The sequence below is a fragment of the Castor canadensis genome, chromosome 5 (genome assembly GCF_047511655.1).
Source record: "Castor canadensis chromosome 5, mCasCan1.hap1v2, whole genome shotgun sequence".
Classification (NCBI taxonomy): Eukaryota; Metazoa; Chordata; class Mammalia; order Rodentia; family Castoridae; genus Castor; species Castor canadensis.
Genome location: NC_133390.1, coordinates 177,579,194 through 177,595,049, shown reverse-complemented (window position 1 = coordinate 177,595,049; position 15,856 = coordinate 177,579,194). Strand labels below are relative to the sequence as shown.

The 15,856-nt window shown below is 43.6% G+C and overlaps 1 protein-coding gene across 1 annotated transcript in view; it reads right to left on the bottom strand.

Annotated features, from left to right (window-relative positions):
- The window catches only part of Vapb (VAMP associated protein B and C), a 46,964-nt gene that overhangs the window by 5,116 nt on the left and 25,992 nt on the right, over positions 1-15,856 (bottom strand). Inside the window, exons 3-4 of the mRNA XM_020170053.2 lie at positions 4,231-4,334; positions 690-770 (exon numbers count right to left, since the gene is read on the bottom strand). Coding sequence (XP_020025642.2) covers positions 690-770; positions 4,231-4,334 — 185 coding nt within the window. The remainder of the gene's footprint in view (positions 1-689; positions 771-4,230; positions 4,335-15,856) is intronic.

The following is a 15,856-nucleotide window of genomic DNA, read 5'->3' as shown; positions in this document are numbered from 1 at the left end:
AAACACTTTACTGGTCACAGCAAGGGCCAGGACAAGCCCATCCTCCAGCTTCACACAGAGAAAATGAGATAGTGGGAGGACAGTGCTCTCTCACCCAAGGAGCACAAGGCAATGTCATTTGGTTATCACAACTGGTGTGTGTGGGGGGAGGTGCTACTGGTGTCTAGTGGGGAGAGGCCAGAGAGGCTGCTCCGCCTTACAGTGCCCACCAGAAAGAATGATCCAGCCTCAAATGCTGACAGTGCTGAGGTTAAGCAGCTCTCACCTAAAGGCAGCCTTGGACTGAAGAGGCTGGTGGGGACAAGGAAGCAGTGAGAGGCGGTGCTGAGGGAAAGGCACAGGGGCACTTTGTGAGTAGGAGAACTTAAGCGCTTGCCCAAGCACCATGATGAAGGGTAAATCACTCCCCATGTGGCCTCACCCACTGCTTAACAGCAACCAATGACATTTTCAAGCACGAACAGGTTGCATTTTTCAAGGAGAAAAGTTGTTTCTAGCTGTCTTCCTGCAAGACTTTCAAAGGCTGATTTCATAAAAGCCTGTTTATTTGTTGACTTCAGCTTTTTTTCCCTCATACATTAGAAAAAGGAAAACAATTTGCCATCTTAAATCTTGGTTTTGCAGAAGATGGTATGCAAATAAGTATCAGCTTGCAACATTCAATTATTGTTAACTGTAAACATACTTACTGGTTTATCATTTTCTGCTGGCAATTCAAACACACATCTAAGTTTTGAATCCATAAGGTCTTCTGGTTTTGCCTCCTTCCACTAAAACAATTTAAATTTAATAATCAGGATATTATAAAGCTGCTGGAAGAATAATTTTCCTCCTATAACTGACAATTTCAGAAAAATACTCTTAATGAGAAAGCCTTGATGTATATCAAATAAAGAACTTCAGTCTGCTGGGATTTCAATATTTTTAACAGGACAAGATTAAATACAATAGCTCTCCTGAATATTTATTACCTTCGCAAACCTTGATGCTTTACTGCCTGGCTCCCAAAGCCTACACGGCCTCCTCCCATTGCTAGTCTATGGGCAGCCCAGGTCCACGGAGGCCCCTGGTCAGGAGGGATCTTCCACCTCATGCCTGGGTGAGCAGAGGTGACTGGCTCTCCTTAAGAAAATGGACTTTACATTACAGGGCACATGCTCACTGGGGAACCTAAGCACTAAGTACCATTGAGAGTGGTTTCAATATCACACTGCCTGCCAGCTACCAATGGAGCACATGACTGGCAAGCCATTCTCCACCACTGTGGCTGTGTCAGGGCTGACCCTGCCCTAATCCCCCAGCCCCCAGCCTGCTGGTGAGAGCAGCTTCCTGGGTAGACCTGTGTTCTGAGATAGTGTGCTCTCCACTTCCTCCTTTTCAGCAGTGGAGGGTGGGAGTCCAGAGTGCTCTGAGAATGACAGACCAGCAGAAAAGCAAGGTTACAATACGGAAGAGAGGCGCCCCTCCTCACCTTCCCCAAGCCATGCAGGAGGCAGCTGGAGCAACAAGGTAATAAAAACAGGAAACAATCTGTGTATCTGACACCAGGGGACTGCCACACAAATTACAGCAGATCCAAGCAATGGAATTGCAAACCGCCACTCAAATGATACTTGAGAGCATGCAATTATGTGGGGGGAAGTTGCAGAATATTAAGTGAAGAAAATGTAAGCCGTATTGAAGTCTTTTCCTCTGTGCACATGTCTCACGATGTGTGCCGTGTGTGCCAAAAGAGGATGAGGTGAGGGTCACCACTGAGTGCTAAAGACACCTAATGGTGGGCTGCTGGTGGACAGGATAGGCAGGATGAGTTGGAGTATCATATGCTTTGGCACTCAGAGTTGGCGGTCATCATCTGAACCAAGCGCCGAGGCAGCATCACAAGAGGGGCAATCTAGTGTGGGACGCCTCCTGACGTGATGCACACATGGTACCACCACGGAGCTGCTCCCAGTGTGATGCACATGCGGCATCACTAGAGCATTCTGGCCAAAAGAGAAAACGTAACCTGGGCTTAACCATGAGGAAATAATCAGATGAGTCCAGAATATGAGACTTTGGACAAGGATGTGGCCTGGACTCTCAAAAATTCAAAGTCATGAGAAATGAGAGGGATGTGGGGGTCCTCAAGCAGAGCAAGGACAGCTAAAGGCCATTCCTGAGCAATCAAAAGACGCTGAACACTGGCTGGTGGAGTGGCTCAAGTAGTAGAGCGCCTGCCTTAGCAAGTGTGAGGCCCTGGATTCAAACCCCAGTGCTGGAAAAATAAAGAAAACGTTGAACATGGATTTACCTTAATACTGACTTATGGTTCGTTTTCTTGGTTGGGCCAACAATATTGTGACTATCCTTGCTCTGAAGTGCTCAGGGGCAAAGTGTCACCCAGCCTGATGCAGGCTGCTGGTTCAGCAAGGAGAGAAAGTTTGTAATACGTAGGAAGCAAATGTGGCAAAGTGTTCACAAATAGCAAAGCCAGAAAGAGGTGAGTGGTCACGGCTCACTATGCTTTCTACTTTGTTTTCAACACAAGAAGAATATCTCAAAATGAAGGCAAGCACAAGGCTTCCTTGGTGGTCAGGTCTAACATGAAAGAATCACAAGTCACTTCTAGCTTAGCTTTGGCTCACTTGTGCACTTCCACAATTTCTTACAAGGGATATTTATACAGAACTTTTTATATTGCTATACACTGGGCCAGGCATTTAAACACAGCACACTTATCCCCAAGGTGACCACAACCTTGGGAAAGTGACTGAGACTTGCTGGAGGCCACAACATTAACAGAAGACAGAGCTCAGCCTCAAAACCAAGATGGCCACACCCGTGCCCAGTCACAATGCTGAGCAGTAAGAGCCATATGGAACACACTCCTGGACATTTCACATTCTCTATCTGTCCTAAGTTTTCTTGATCACACAAATTAACATAAGATGATAAAACATACTCCAGGAATAAGAGTAAATGCCTCAATGATCATTCTTACAAAAAGAGGACAATTTATTAGTACTGGTCTCTCTCAGACTCAAAAATACCTGACTTATCCTTCATTTTCTGCCTCCAAGTTAAGCATCAATGAAGAGAGTCAGTTATGCTTTTCTAATGCTAAAAGAACAGGCTGAGTGGTGACAGTGCATAAAATGGCCCTTAGGGTAAAACTCAGAAAAAGGAAAACAACAACACAAAGCCAGCTACTCAGATGCAAACAGGACACCCTTCAAGAGACCTCACTCTCTCTAGGCTGGTGCTGGAGTATGAGTGTAATGGAGATGGTCAGAGGCAATCCTACCTCTTCCTTCAAACTGGAGGACCAGTGTCCATCCCTGCTGCTGTCCCTATATGGTTTTTCTGCAGACTTCAACTAATGCAGCACCAGAATGCTCATGCATTCATTCAGATGTGTGAAAAGCCTACTTTGGGGAGAATTTCCATTATAATCTTTTCCCAAAACATTAATAATACTGCTTATTTAGAAAATAAGTCATCTTAATTTTACCAAAACTAGAGACAGCTAAACATGTATTTATGTAGGAGGATAAAAATGAAGGGAATTTAGGATTAAAAAACAAGAAATCAGGTTGAGAGTGTAACTCAGAAGTGGAACACCTGCCTAGCATGAACCAGGCCCTAAGCTGTATCCCCGGCACACACACACACACACACACACACACACACACACACACACACACACACACACACACTCACACACTCACACTCACATACACACGCAAACACCCAAACACCCAACAAAGAATCATGCTTACTAGAAGCAAACCCCCCACCCTCAAAGGAAAGAAAGCATAAGTGGGAAAGCACATTTAGTTTTCAACACTTTTGCATCTTCTGGGTTTGAGGGGATGGAAGACAGGACAAGAAGCATCGCCTTCAAGGAGAGGCATTCTTTCTGTGGGAGTGGAAAAGGAGAGAGGGAGGAAGGGGAGGAGGGCGCAGTCCCCCACCACTCAAGATACAACCCAACAAAGCACAGCACTGCTGAAGAAAACTGAGTTTTATAAAAGCCAGAAAAGAATGGCATTCTAGAAAGCCATATAAAATGCTATAATTATTTTTGGGAAAACCAGAAAGGTAGTCAAACTATAAACCTCCTTGAAACCAACAGTTCCCTATAAATAGCTTTGCCACATTTTGAAAGGCATGCACCCACAATTCCATACTTAATTGGTCTACTATTAATACTGGAAAAAAGAAGAAGAAGAAGTGTTCAGTACTTACTACTGCTTCCATATCAGAAGTGTCAGCTGGAGCGAACATAGACTGAACCATAAACTTGTGTTTACTTTTCTCATTGGGATCATAATCGAAAGGCTGTAACATCACTGAGAAAGAAAATATTTCATTAGCAGGGTCAGAACTTGGTTATCAGTGTCATTTGTCATGCTAATACTTGTGCTGCGATGTAAAGCAGCTCCCCACATTCTCTCATCTGAGCCTTAGGACACCCCTGGAGAAGGAAGGGACAAGAGATGACCAACATCTCCATTTTGCAGGCTACCAACCTAAGGGCAGAAAAGTTAGGACACTCAACCCAAGGTCTGACAGCAGCGGGTACTGGCAGAGCTGGGAGCAGAGCTTAGGATTCAGAGCTCATGATTCCTAGTCCCCTGCTCATGCACTCCAGTAAACCTACCAAAAACACCTGTTACTGGCCTTGGAGGTCCAGTAGGATGGGGAGATGCACCATATGCCTGTTGTGCTCAAGAAAACACATCCAAATGATCTTTTCAGGAACTAAAATGGAATAATCCAAGACATTTAGGACATTTAAAGAATGGTTTTAGCTTCTCTCTACCCCATTATCCACACAGCTCCTCAAGGTAATGTCTGAAACAGAATTTTATCAACAGAATGCTAGAGATGTCTCACATTCATACACTGGGAACAAACAATCCCAGCTTATCCCTCCTTCCCAAGAACCTAGAGGAATCTCACTCAGGGCCCTGCTACATAGAGGGAGGCGTCTTCACTTAATAAGAGTCTACCCTGTTAAAGGACAGCTGCTTTAACATATGTTGTTGCTGCAAGGCTTTGGCTAACTTGCACATGTAGCTCAGTTTCCTGGAAGCAGAACTTCACAGCAGTGAAAGCTAACTGTGGTCCTGATGACAGAGCTTGTGGGGGCTGAATGTCTCCATATCAGAAAGTGGGCTCTGTAGTCCTCAAGGTGGGGACTATGGTGTGTGAGGCTATCATTTGGATGCCTATATTTAAGATGAGAAAAATGAAGTGCAGAAAGGCTAACTTGTCTCACCGGCTGGAGGAGCACATACACAGACCCACAAAGCTCCTGGGGTAGCTCACATTCCTGACCACCACAAAGGCCCTGCTCCTTGCCCTCTGACAACATCCTGTCCTTCTGCCAGCAGGGCTTTCTGCTGGGCACTCATCAATGTTCTTCCACCTTGCAGTTCCATCTTTGTGTTTCCTGTGTCTTCTCTAAATTCCCCTACCAACCCCCCTAGTCCACCCAGGAAAAGTCTGTTCTCCATAGAGTAAGTGGTTTGCTCAAGGTTACGATGTCAGGAAGCAGTAAAGCTGGGGAAAAGAGCCAACACTTATGACTCCAAAGTGTAGCCCAGCATGTTCCCACATCCCACCACTCACTCCAACCTGAGATGGACACCATACATCCAGGCCCCAAGGCAGAGTTTGTGGAATCCTGTGTGGTAAGGAAATGAGAGACCAGTCTCCTTAACCCTCTTGGGGAGGCAGGGGCCCTTTCTACCTTGGGGTCAGAGAATATCTAAGAATACCCAGCCATGAATCAACCTGAAACTCATGGTTGTATTGTAACACCAGGCAGCTCTGTAGCCACCACACCTGTCTCAGGGCTCCTAGGTGTAGGGGCCTTGCTAGGGGATGTCTTCAGAGTTAAACTCAGCAACTGTTAGAGAACAAACCTTTTATCAACTAAGGTCTTATACACACTCAGCATCAAGACTAGCTACCAATAAAGAATGTTCCCTTCTGGGTACTCAAAATCTGAATAGTGTGACAAAAGGTCACTTAAAAACTCCAGGCCACTCTCCTTGAAATCTTATTCTTATAAAGCTAAGGTCCACTCCTAGGGAAGAACTTTGCTAGCCTTGGACCCAGAATGCACAAACCCTTCATCAAGCATCACTGAGCTGGCTGGACTTGCACACCTGGACTTAACTCTTAATTTCAGGGACAAGTGGCCAGACTGACAGGTCAAAACTCTTCTACTGAAAGCTTCCCCAAAGTGTTTTTTTTTTCTACCCCAAGATAGCAGTAAGGAATATACATGTTGGAAACTAATGAATCTTCATAGGTAATATAGTTTTCTTGAGATAGCAAATGCTAACCTTTTTTAGAGTGGGAACAGAGTCTTCAAACTACTGTTAGAATAAGGCTCATTTTAAAGTACAATCAATTAAGTATTGGGAACTTCAGGTCTCACGCAGCTGTGACAGAATCATATCCTCCTTTATCACAGTCTGGGAGAGAAGAGAACTTTGACACTCGGGTTTCTGGCAAATACAGGAAGCTGTGCCACCCTTTCCATTCTTCTCCTGTCCTTGAGCCAGTGCACCTGAGAAGAGCAGCCAACAGCATTCAGCCCAAAAATTCTGGGTTCACCCTACTCTGAAGGGCCCTTCCTTTTTCTCTTTCCACCATCCCTCCATACCCAAAACCTTCCCAATGTCCCAAGATAGAAAGAATGAAAGTCACCTTTACTAGCACCTGCTGTATACGAGCTACCAAAGGCACACTCTCCTTAGTGCTCCTGTTCATACCTCCCAAGACTCCACCAAAGAAACCTAGGTTTCCATTTTGTAGATGAAAAGACAGTCTTGGAAAGGCAATATACAGCCTCACTTGGATCCCATGTCTAGCCTACTTAACAATGGAGCTAGGGCTTCAGCCTGGTGACTCTGACTCCAGGATCAATCCCATACCACAGGTTTTCAAAGGTGATCCACAGACCCCAGGGCTCCACCCTTCCCCAATCAGGTGACCATGAAATCAGCACTATGATCATAACAATATTAAGATGTTAGATGTTCTTCCACCATGTTGACACTGCAGCAATGACCCCAGCTGAGCACAGAGCAAGGCTACGTACACCCAGAAGCCAATGGCACACATGCCCAGCCTCTTGTGGTGGAGAGCAGCGGTGCATAGGGTGCTGCCTGCACTCGGAGTCACAGGTCTTGGCTCTTTACCCTAGTTTTACTGCTTATTCTTCACCATAGACTCTCAGTTTAGAAAACAGCCAATTTCACTTTAATATCTTTGATGAAACAATGAAAAGTATTAATTTCACTAAGCTTAAACCCTATAAGCTTCATGATGAAATGGCACTCCTGCTACTTCTCAAAGTCCAAAGGCTGTGGAGAGGAGAGCCTTAAGCAACTGGGCTGGGAGCTGGGCTCTGTGCTGCCCACAGAACACCCTTACTTGAAGGCATACTTGATGAACACTGGTTATTCGGACTCTCTATCTCTCTATGTGGCAAACATTCTCTCAAAAATAAATAAAGTGAGCCTGACACTTCAAGGAAAATAACTTATGGTAGCTGTTGCCCATGATAAAACCCAGGCTTTCAAGCAAAAATTATGAGAAATATATCTGCAACCAAGAGCTTCATAGTTTCTTAAATACTTAAAGACTTAGACAAGATGGGAGGGGACAGTAATGAGTGTGATTCTTTTTGATATTTTACAATGAGACTATATCAAGATTTTATAATCCAGTTAATGAATATTTTATGAATGATCCATGTGTGATGTTATAAAATCCACTCAAATGGCAAGAGAAATTGACACATTTTAGTGAAAGGAAATTCAACAAGTTCATAGACATGGTTTTGGTTTCCACATCATTCCAAAAGTCTTTAAGAAAGTGCAACTTGTCTCTCCAGAGTACTTTCTTCCAAGATGACAAAAACAAACAAAAATAGTCACGGCAAAACGGGCTTCGGCCCCATGCAGCCTGTTGCTACTATGCAAGCTGCAAACTGCATCCAAATATGGGCCAAGGGCAAGACCATTAAGAAGCTCACCCTTCCAAACACAATTGAGACTGAAGGCAGAGGAACACTTCTGTAGCAAGTGTCTTTGGCTTTCTGTGCTTCCCAAGCTATGTGAAGCTGTCTGTTCACCCAAGGTGGTCAGGAATTGATCTTAGGAAACCTAAAGGATTTAACACCCCACCCCCAATGTAGACCCTCCACCAAAGCCCACTAAGGAGCTGAGTCCTTACGGGCTGAAGAGAAACTACCCTCTGAGAAAAGAAAAATAAAATGGAAACTATACTTTAAAGAGGTGGGAGGGGGCATAGTTCAGTAGCAGAGCACTTGCATAGCACGTATAAGACCATGGGTTTAAATTCCAGCACTGAAAAAAAAAATAATAAAACAAAGTCAAATAAATAAGAAGGTACCACTTGCCAAGTTTTGCTATAATATCGAAGAAGAGTATTCAGAATTATCTGAAAAGGCTATTAAACTTACTCTTCCCTTTTCCAATTTCGTTTCTGTGATGATACATTCACCAAATCAACACACAACCTACTGAATGCAAAAGCAGATGAGAAGCCAGTCTTCTATTAAGACATCAAAGAAATCTGAAAAATGTGCCAGCAATGCCAGTCTTCTAATTTTTCAGTTATTTTTCATTAAAAATGTTACTGTTAACATATAATTGATTCATTATTTTTATAGAAATTAGTTATTTTTTCCCAGTTAAGCTTGTCAGGTCTTCAATTTTAACAATGTAAGGGGGTCCTGAGACCAAAGAGGTTGAGCACTGCAATCCTACGCAAGCTGCTTCACAGGTCCCTTCAGGAGGAAAGCCATCTGGTTGAATAATTCAAACAGACATCCTAGTGACTCTGTGTGGTCCCCTCTGGGGAGAATCTAGTCTACAAGAAAGGAGCCCCACACAGGGCACACTGGAGCCTCCAGGATGTACTGACCTCAGGACCTCTAGTCAGGTACAGGTTCTAAAGCCAATGGTCACCTGGCCTGCATACACCACCAAGCACAACTCCAGGCATTTCTCCTGCCCAGTCACCACAGCGTGGCTCTGGGAGAGCACTTGACGGGGCAGACAGGAATACACAAGTGCCAGCGTACAAAGCAGGGGTCTCAGAGGTGGTCAGTCACCCTACAGACTGCTGCAGAGGGCAGGAGGCAGTCACTGTGAGATATAAACACAGATGCCCAAAGGCCTCAGTGGGGCTGGCAGAAACCTTTCAACTGGGAATGAGAGCCATGGCCTGCTGGAATGCCAAAGTGTAAATAAAGTATAAACTCCAGGTGTAAGGTGGGCATGGAGCCCCTCCCCCACAACAACAAGTGAAGAAGCTGTGTGACACCTAATGGGCTCACCATTGCTTGTGGGCTCCCAAATCAGCAAGCGGGAATGAAGTCAGGTAGTCACCAGACTGCAATACTCCACACATCCTCAGTACACCTCAGTGTCCACATCCTGCTTAACGTGGCCCCACTCGTAGCAAAAAGCTTGTGTTTTTAGCCAGGTATGGCATCCACTCTTTTAATCTCAACACTAAAGAAGCGAAGGCAGAAGTATCTCAAGTTTGAGGTCAACCTGGGGTACAAAGTGAGACTGAGGAATCTCAAACAGCAGATAATAAATTTTAAAAGTCTGCATTTAACAGCTACTATCATCTCATGTCAATGCAGTTTGCTGTGCCCTATCCGCTAAAACTTCACGAGAACATGATAGAACATTGCTCATCATTTGTTCTTTCAGCTGTACATGCGAACTGTGACAGAAATGATGTACTTTTTTCCACAACAGGCTATAAAAGAGCCTCTCATTAACTTAATTTATTTCACTTGAATACCAGAGACACTGGTGATAAAAACCCTCTTAAATGAACCATCTAGCCTACTTTCAGAATACATCTGCTGATCCTGTATTAAAAGAAGCCTGTTACCAGGAGACAGGAGACAGCCCGGAGACAGGTCACTCTACTCCCACATCGACGTTTTGGTTACAGTATCTGCTGTATTATAGACTGGGATCCTGTTAAGAAAGGGCCTTCAGGGTCATGAAACACTAGATCAATCAGATCAGACTTTTTTTCAAAAGAGGAGAAATCAGAATGTACGCTACTTAAAACACACTGCTTGAAGAAATGACGACTTGATTAAATGCAGCATAAAAGCTGCTTCCAAGAACCCAAGATCATTTCCATCTGCATCACAACGGTAACGGAGCAAATGAATAAAAAGTCTAACAAGCACCAAAGCACATACTATTTTTTAATCTCGGAATCTTATCTCAGAATTATCTCCATATTTTATATGCCCTCAATCAGATCAGGTCCCCTACCCAGAAGCTCTTCTAACCTTCCCCCAGTTTCTTTCCCATCTGAATTACCCTGGAGGGCCCCTATGAGCCTCAGAACACCCACTAAGGGCAATTCCTCAGATCAAAACCTCCTATAACAAAAGCTATTTCCCAACAAAAGGCAGTCAGTTCTGCTCCTCATGGTCTGGTCCTGAGATTTCCTGGTATTTCCCATAGACAGGCCTTCCTTCTGGTCCAACAGGTATGTAGCAAATACCTACATCCCTGTACCAGGTGATAATCTCCTGTCATTCCCCAAGTCTTCCTCACTGCTGCAGCTTTACCTGGCCCAGCCCTGTTGATGCTCCTCCTCCCTACTCACACCCCAGTGCACCACACCTCCTGGGGCTTCCTTCATGACAGAGAGTCCTATGACTACGGCCAGAATCACGTGGGAAAACTGCGAAAATGGAAGCTGCTTGACCCCAGAGTTTCTGAGTCAGCTGGGCAGGAGCTGCAGAATCAGGAATGTGCTAAAGTCTCACATTCTTGTGTAGATGCGTTTTTCATTGTGAGCCACTCCAGGGCTCCTTTTACCTGTTTGCCCTTTCCCCTCAGTTAAGACTGAGACAAGGATAGCTCACATTCAGGTGCTAATTTTCATGTTTTCCCACTGGTTGGTAGTTTGCACCTTCTTCTCATCCTACATCCAAAGCCCTGCAGAGTCAGACTCCCTGTAGAAAGCTCCTGGGGCAGCCCAAGAGAAGAGACCCTCCCAGTTAGATTCTCTTCTGTCCCCTCTTCCACATGGCTGCCTGTCTCCTTCCTCATTCCATCTCCTCTGACTCACTGGCCTCCTCCTTTCACACACCTGCACATCAAAGGACCATTCTTTACCAAACTGCATTTATGTCAAGAAGTCACTACTGTCCCTTTTTGAAACTAATCCAAAACATAAATGCCAACCAGAACTCCTGATCAGCTGAAAATGACCAGTACTGCCACAGTGATGTACTTCTAGACTGAAGCAAAGAAGCTTGATGTTTTAGTTAAGACTGTGAACCCTTACCATAAGTAAACCAATTATTTCCTGTAGGATTCTCAAAGTGTTGAAATCATGACTATCTTCCTGGGTCCCTGTTATTCAAGTCTAGCAAGTAAATAAATGATTTAGGTTAGCACTGAACTACCTTTGTATTCTTCAGTTAGTGTACAGCACCTCAGATAACAAGCTCCTCCATCTGCTTAACTTAACTTGCACGAAGACTGGACAAATGCCCTAACCCTGTCCCCAGGGTCAACACAAGCTAAGTTGTGTGATACAAGGCACAGGCCAAACAAGGAGGCTCCCTCACACCTTTCCATAAATGCGTTTCTCAGTATACTTTCCTGTGTCCTATAACAATGAAAAGCCACATATCCTTCTTCAGTGTCCCTCCATGTTGTAATCGGCACCCCCCACTATGTACTGTCTTGGAAAGACTGGCAAGCTATGTCTCTTGGGACTGAGCAGCTGAAACCTGGAGAACAGTGCATCCTGAGGCTGAGGTAATCCCAGGTCCCGCTGCTACTCTGAGCACTTCCATACCTGCTTTCTGGGGTGCTCTGTGGGCAGTACTTCACCGTCTGCCAAGCATGGTAACAACTGCTTTTTCAATCAGCCACCCATCAGCCCTTTCCCTTCCTTCTGTGATGAGCTAGAAAGCAGAATGGGTATAGCAGTGAGTCTAAGGGTGAGTGACGGTCAAGAGTTGAGAGCAGGCTGGAGTGCACAAGCACAGGAGGCTCACGAACAGAACATCACTGCTGGCTGCCCTGCAACTCAGCTGAGTGCTTCTGAAGCACACTGCACAGGTGAAGGCACCTTCAGCTAGCGAGGTACTGCATGTCCTTCACCAGTCTTCTAGATCACAACCTTTGAAAGGATAAAGGATAAATAAATTGTGTCATATTTGTGAAAAATGGAAATGAGGATTCTTAAGAAACCTAAATATTGCAGTAAACTTTAAAAATATTTAAAAGCACAATTAAGCTTAACTTTTGTTGGAAATTTTGTTTAAAACCATAATCTAATCTAGTGAAAAAGATTAAAGACATCCTTTAAGTATAAATGTGACTGTTCTTAGCTGAGACCAATAAGCCTGGTTCATGGAAACCATTTATAAAAAGGTTGTGCTTATCAGAGACTTCCAAAACAAGCAAATCAAACAAAGAAAGTTGCTGTTAAGAAGCCAAAACTCCCATGTACCTCTACCATCAGCATTTGGTGGACAACTGCCTGGCTTCTTTGTTGGCAAGCTGGGTACACTTTTACTCTGGTGCTAATCACCTCAAAGTTGTAGCCCATGGTGGCTGGTTCAGGGCCACCAATACTACATTAAACTGAGTCAGCAAAATCTTAAAAGGATTGATTATCAATTGCAATACTACCCAATTACATTAATTAACCAATGTTTCCATCCAAGAAGTACTGATATTCATTCTGTCCTCAGGATTTTACTGGAAGAACTTTATGCTTTAAGTGAGATTGAAAAGAGTGCTGAAAGGGACTATATGTCAGGAATGAATACTGCTCCTTAATTCTCTGAATTCTAATTTAAAAATACAGATTCAGACACTAGGAGATTTGTGTTTGTTGGTCTTAAATCCATTTTCAATTCCCAGGGCACACTTAGTAAAGTGTATCTGTACCTAAATATTGGTATCTTTAATGACTCTTTCCAATGCCCCCCCACAGATATTTTGCATTTCTAATTTGCTTGGTACACAGGCAACCAATGTGCATAATTGAACTGCAAATGGAAGTGTGCGTGCTACTTTAGTGAAATTAGAATTCAGTGAAGGTTATAAAAATATTAAACTTAATATCATATTACAGGAAGCGTAAGTATTTTTGATGGGCCCATAATTTTACCACTTCACCTGCTGTATCCGCTAGCAAACATGGTTTAGAATATTAATGGAAAACTCCCTCATTATTAAACTGCAGTATAAAAAAAATCCACAACCACTAACAGCTTATCACAAAGACATTTTCAGAAATTATCTACCTTAAAAAAATACTTTCCTTTTCAGAAAACAGACTTAATTTTGAAAAGCTAGAATAAAAGGGGAGAACCCCCACTGCTTCCAACAACTCATTAATGCAAAAAATTCTATGTTCCTTGCATCTGCAATCTCAGGGTGATCCAATTTCCTTTCCTGCAACCTCTGCCTTCACAAGTGCATGCTGGTGAGGCCCAGATCCCAGTGACATAGAACCAGCTTGAGTGGAGTATGTGCATCGAGGAGTAAAAGCCCAAACTATGGTTGGGTCAATTAAATAAAAAGAGCATGCTGGCACCCCTTGCCTGTTGCATTTCATCATACAGAAAGAGGGGGTGACTATAGGGATGAGACAAGAAAGACAAAGAAAAGACTTGAGAATAGGTTGGAGGAACCAGAACACCTCTTTGGGAAAGTCCACACATTATACTCTGATACAAAAAGCTTAGGTTATGCCTCTGTGCAACTGTGATTTCATGACCTGGGTTTATAAAAGGGACAACTTTTTAAAAGGACCAAATAAATAAGTGATTTGCCATCCTCTAAAGAAATCAGCATGCTAGGTCAGAGCCTAAACTTTTGAAGCATAATGTATTCCCTTGAATATCAGGTCAACCTGAAAGGCAAGAGAAGCTTCACAGGCTGTGGCTGAAAGACGCCTGACTCTGTTGGTCACAACCAAGGTCTGGGTGCCCACAAAAACCTCAGCCCCTCTGGCCAATTTCCTCTGTGGTCAGTACTACCATCATCACCATCCTTCCCACGTCTCCTCTCTCTTTCCCTTCCTCCCTCTTTCTCCCTTTAAAGGAATGATTTATAACCTTTCCTAATTGTTAGCACCTCCCAAGGGTTTTCAGAAATGGGAGAAATGCATTTGTCATGTCCTTTTCAGGTATGCTGTGACATTCTGTGTGGTAAGCAGGGGCAATGCTGATAGGATTTTAAGTGGATTTGATGGCTACCTTTCTATAAATCATATTAAAAAATTCATTAATGGCTTTTCACTATAAAACAAATGCATATTATACAAAGAAGAAAAAACATTAATTTTATCTGAAAATTAGGAAACGTGCATGAATGAATAAAATGTATAGGACTATTTTTAAAAAGGCAATTCAAATATTGTGCAATCTATCTTGAACAAATCTAGTCATATTTTGTCCAAGCTGGTTTAAGAATAATATAGTCCCACTCATGCAGCCCACTCTCAGTTAATGCAGAATCTGCAGCTATTCTGGAAGGTGAACATTATCCTCCCCATCTGCTGTGAGAAAGCCAGAACCTACAGAGGTGAAGAGGTTGGCAAAGATCAGCCACTGGCTAAAGAGCAGAGTTGGCCTTCCTGCTCAGGTTTTCTGACCTCCAATCAGGCACACACTTAGCCACGTGTGCCTGAGGAAAACAGAAGACTAGCCTTGGACAATTGGTACTGCCTGTTTACTGCATCTACCTTCTCCTGAGGATACTCTCTCTTCCAAAGAACTGGGCACTCTGACTCACCACAGTGTCATCACCTAGCTGCACATCAGGAGAACCCCTGGACAAGAACAGAGCTTTTATCCCAAGATATGCATGCCTAATAGATGACAAGGTGCATATAAAATTGCCACCTATAGGGCTAAGCTCCTTTCCTAGGTGGAGAGGTTGCCCTGGAGATGTGATAACATGTGGCTTCATCAGGCCACTCCCCAGCATCGACATAAATACCAAGTAAACAGAATCTCGTTTCATAGGGAAGCTGCAGACATGTGGATGTTGCATCATACCATTGCTTTTTTTATCCAAATAAACTGCAGCTTAGATTCATTTAATAAGTATGGTCACTGTCTGTTGACACAGTACAGTCTCATAGGAATAATATTAGATCAGGAGTCAACATTCTTAGCTTCAAATGCCAGCTCTACCAGTATGCAGCTGATGACCCTCAATGACCACATTCATGCTCTGTGTCTTACTTTCTTACCTGCAAAGAGAAGGCCACAACCACCAAATCTTGGCCTTTATTAAGAAGCTAATGATAAATCAAAACAAGTGCTCAGAGGTAGTAATTACTTTTAAAACATTCCTATGATGAGTGAGGAAAGGATCTTTCTGAAAGAGAGATGTACACACACACACACACACACACACACACGACTGTATTTCCTACCAGACAGCACACCTTCACTACACAACTCTCTGCTGAGTTTTTCTTTAGAAAACCTTGCTGCTTCCCCCAAATTTACTTTGAAAGTCGGTCATTTTCATCTGCTGACAACTCAAATTTGATATGGACAAAGAAATTGAGGACAAAAAGTGACTGAAAAGAAGAAAATGAAAGATTTCAGGTGCCCTCAATTTCAAAAGAAAAACTTAGGAGCTACAAATGCTAACACACTGGCCACTCTCTTCCTCCAGCATGCTGCAGTTCACAAAGCATGGGTTCCACATCAAGCAGAATGGGCTGCACCACAGCTCTGTTGCACGCCAGCTTCACGATCCACTGACCATCAGGCTCCTTCTCAGTAAAATAG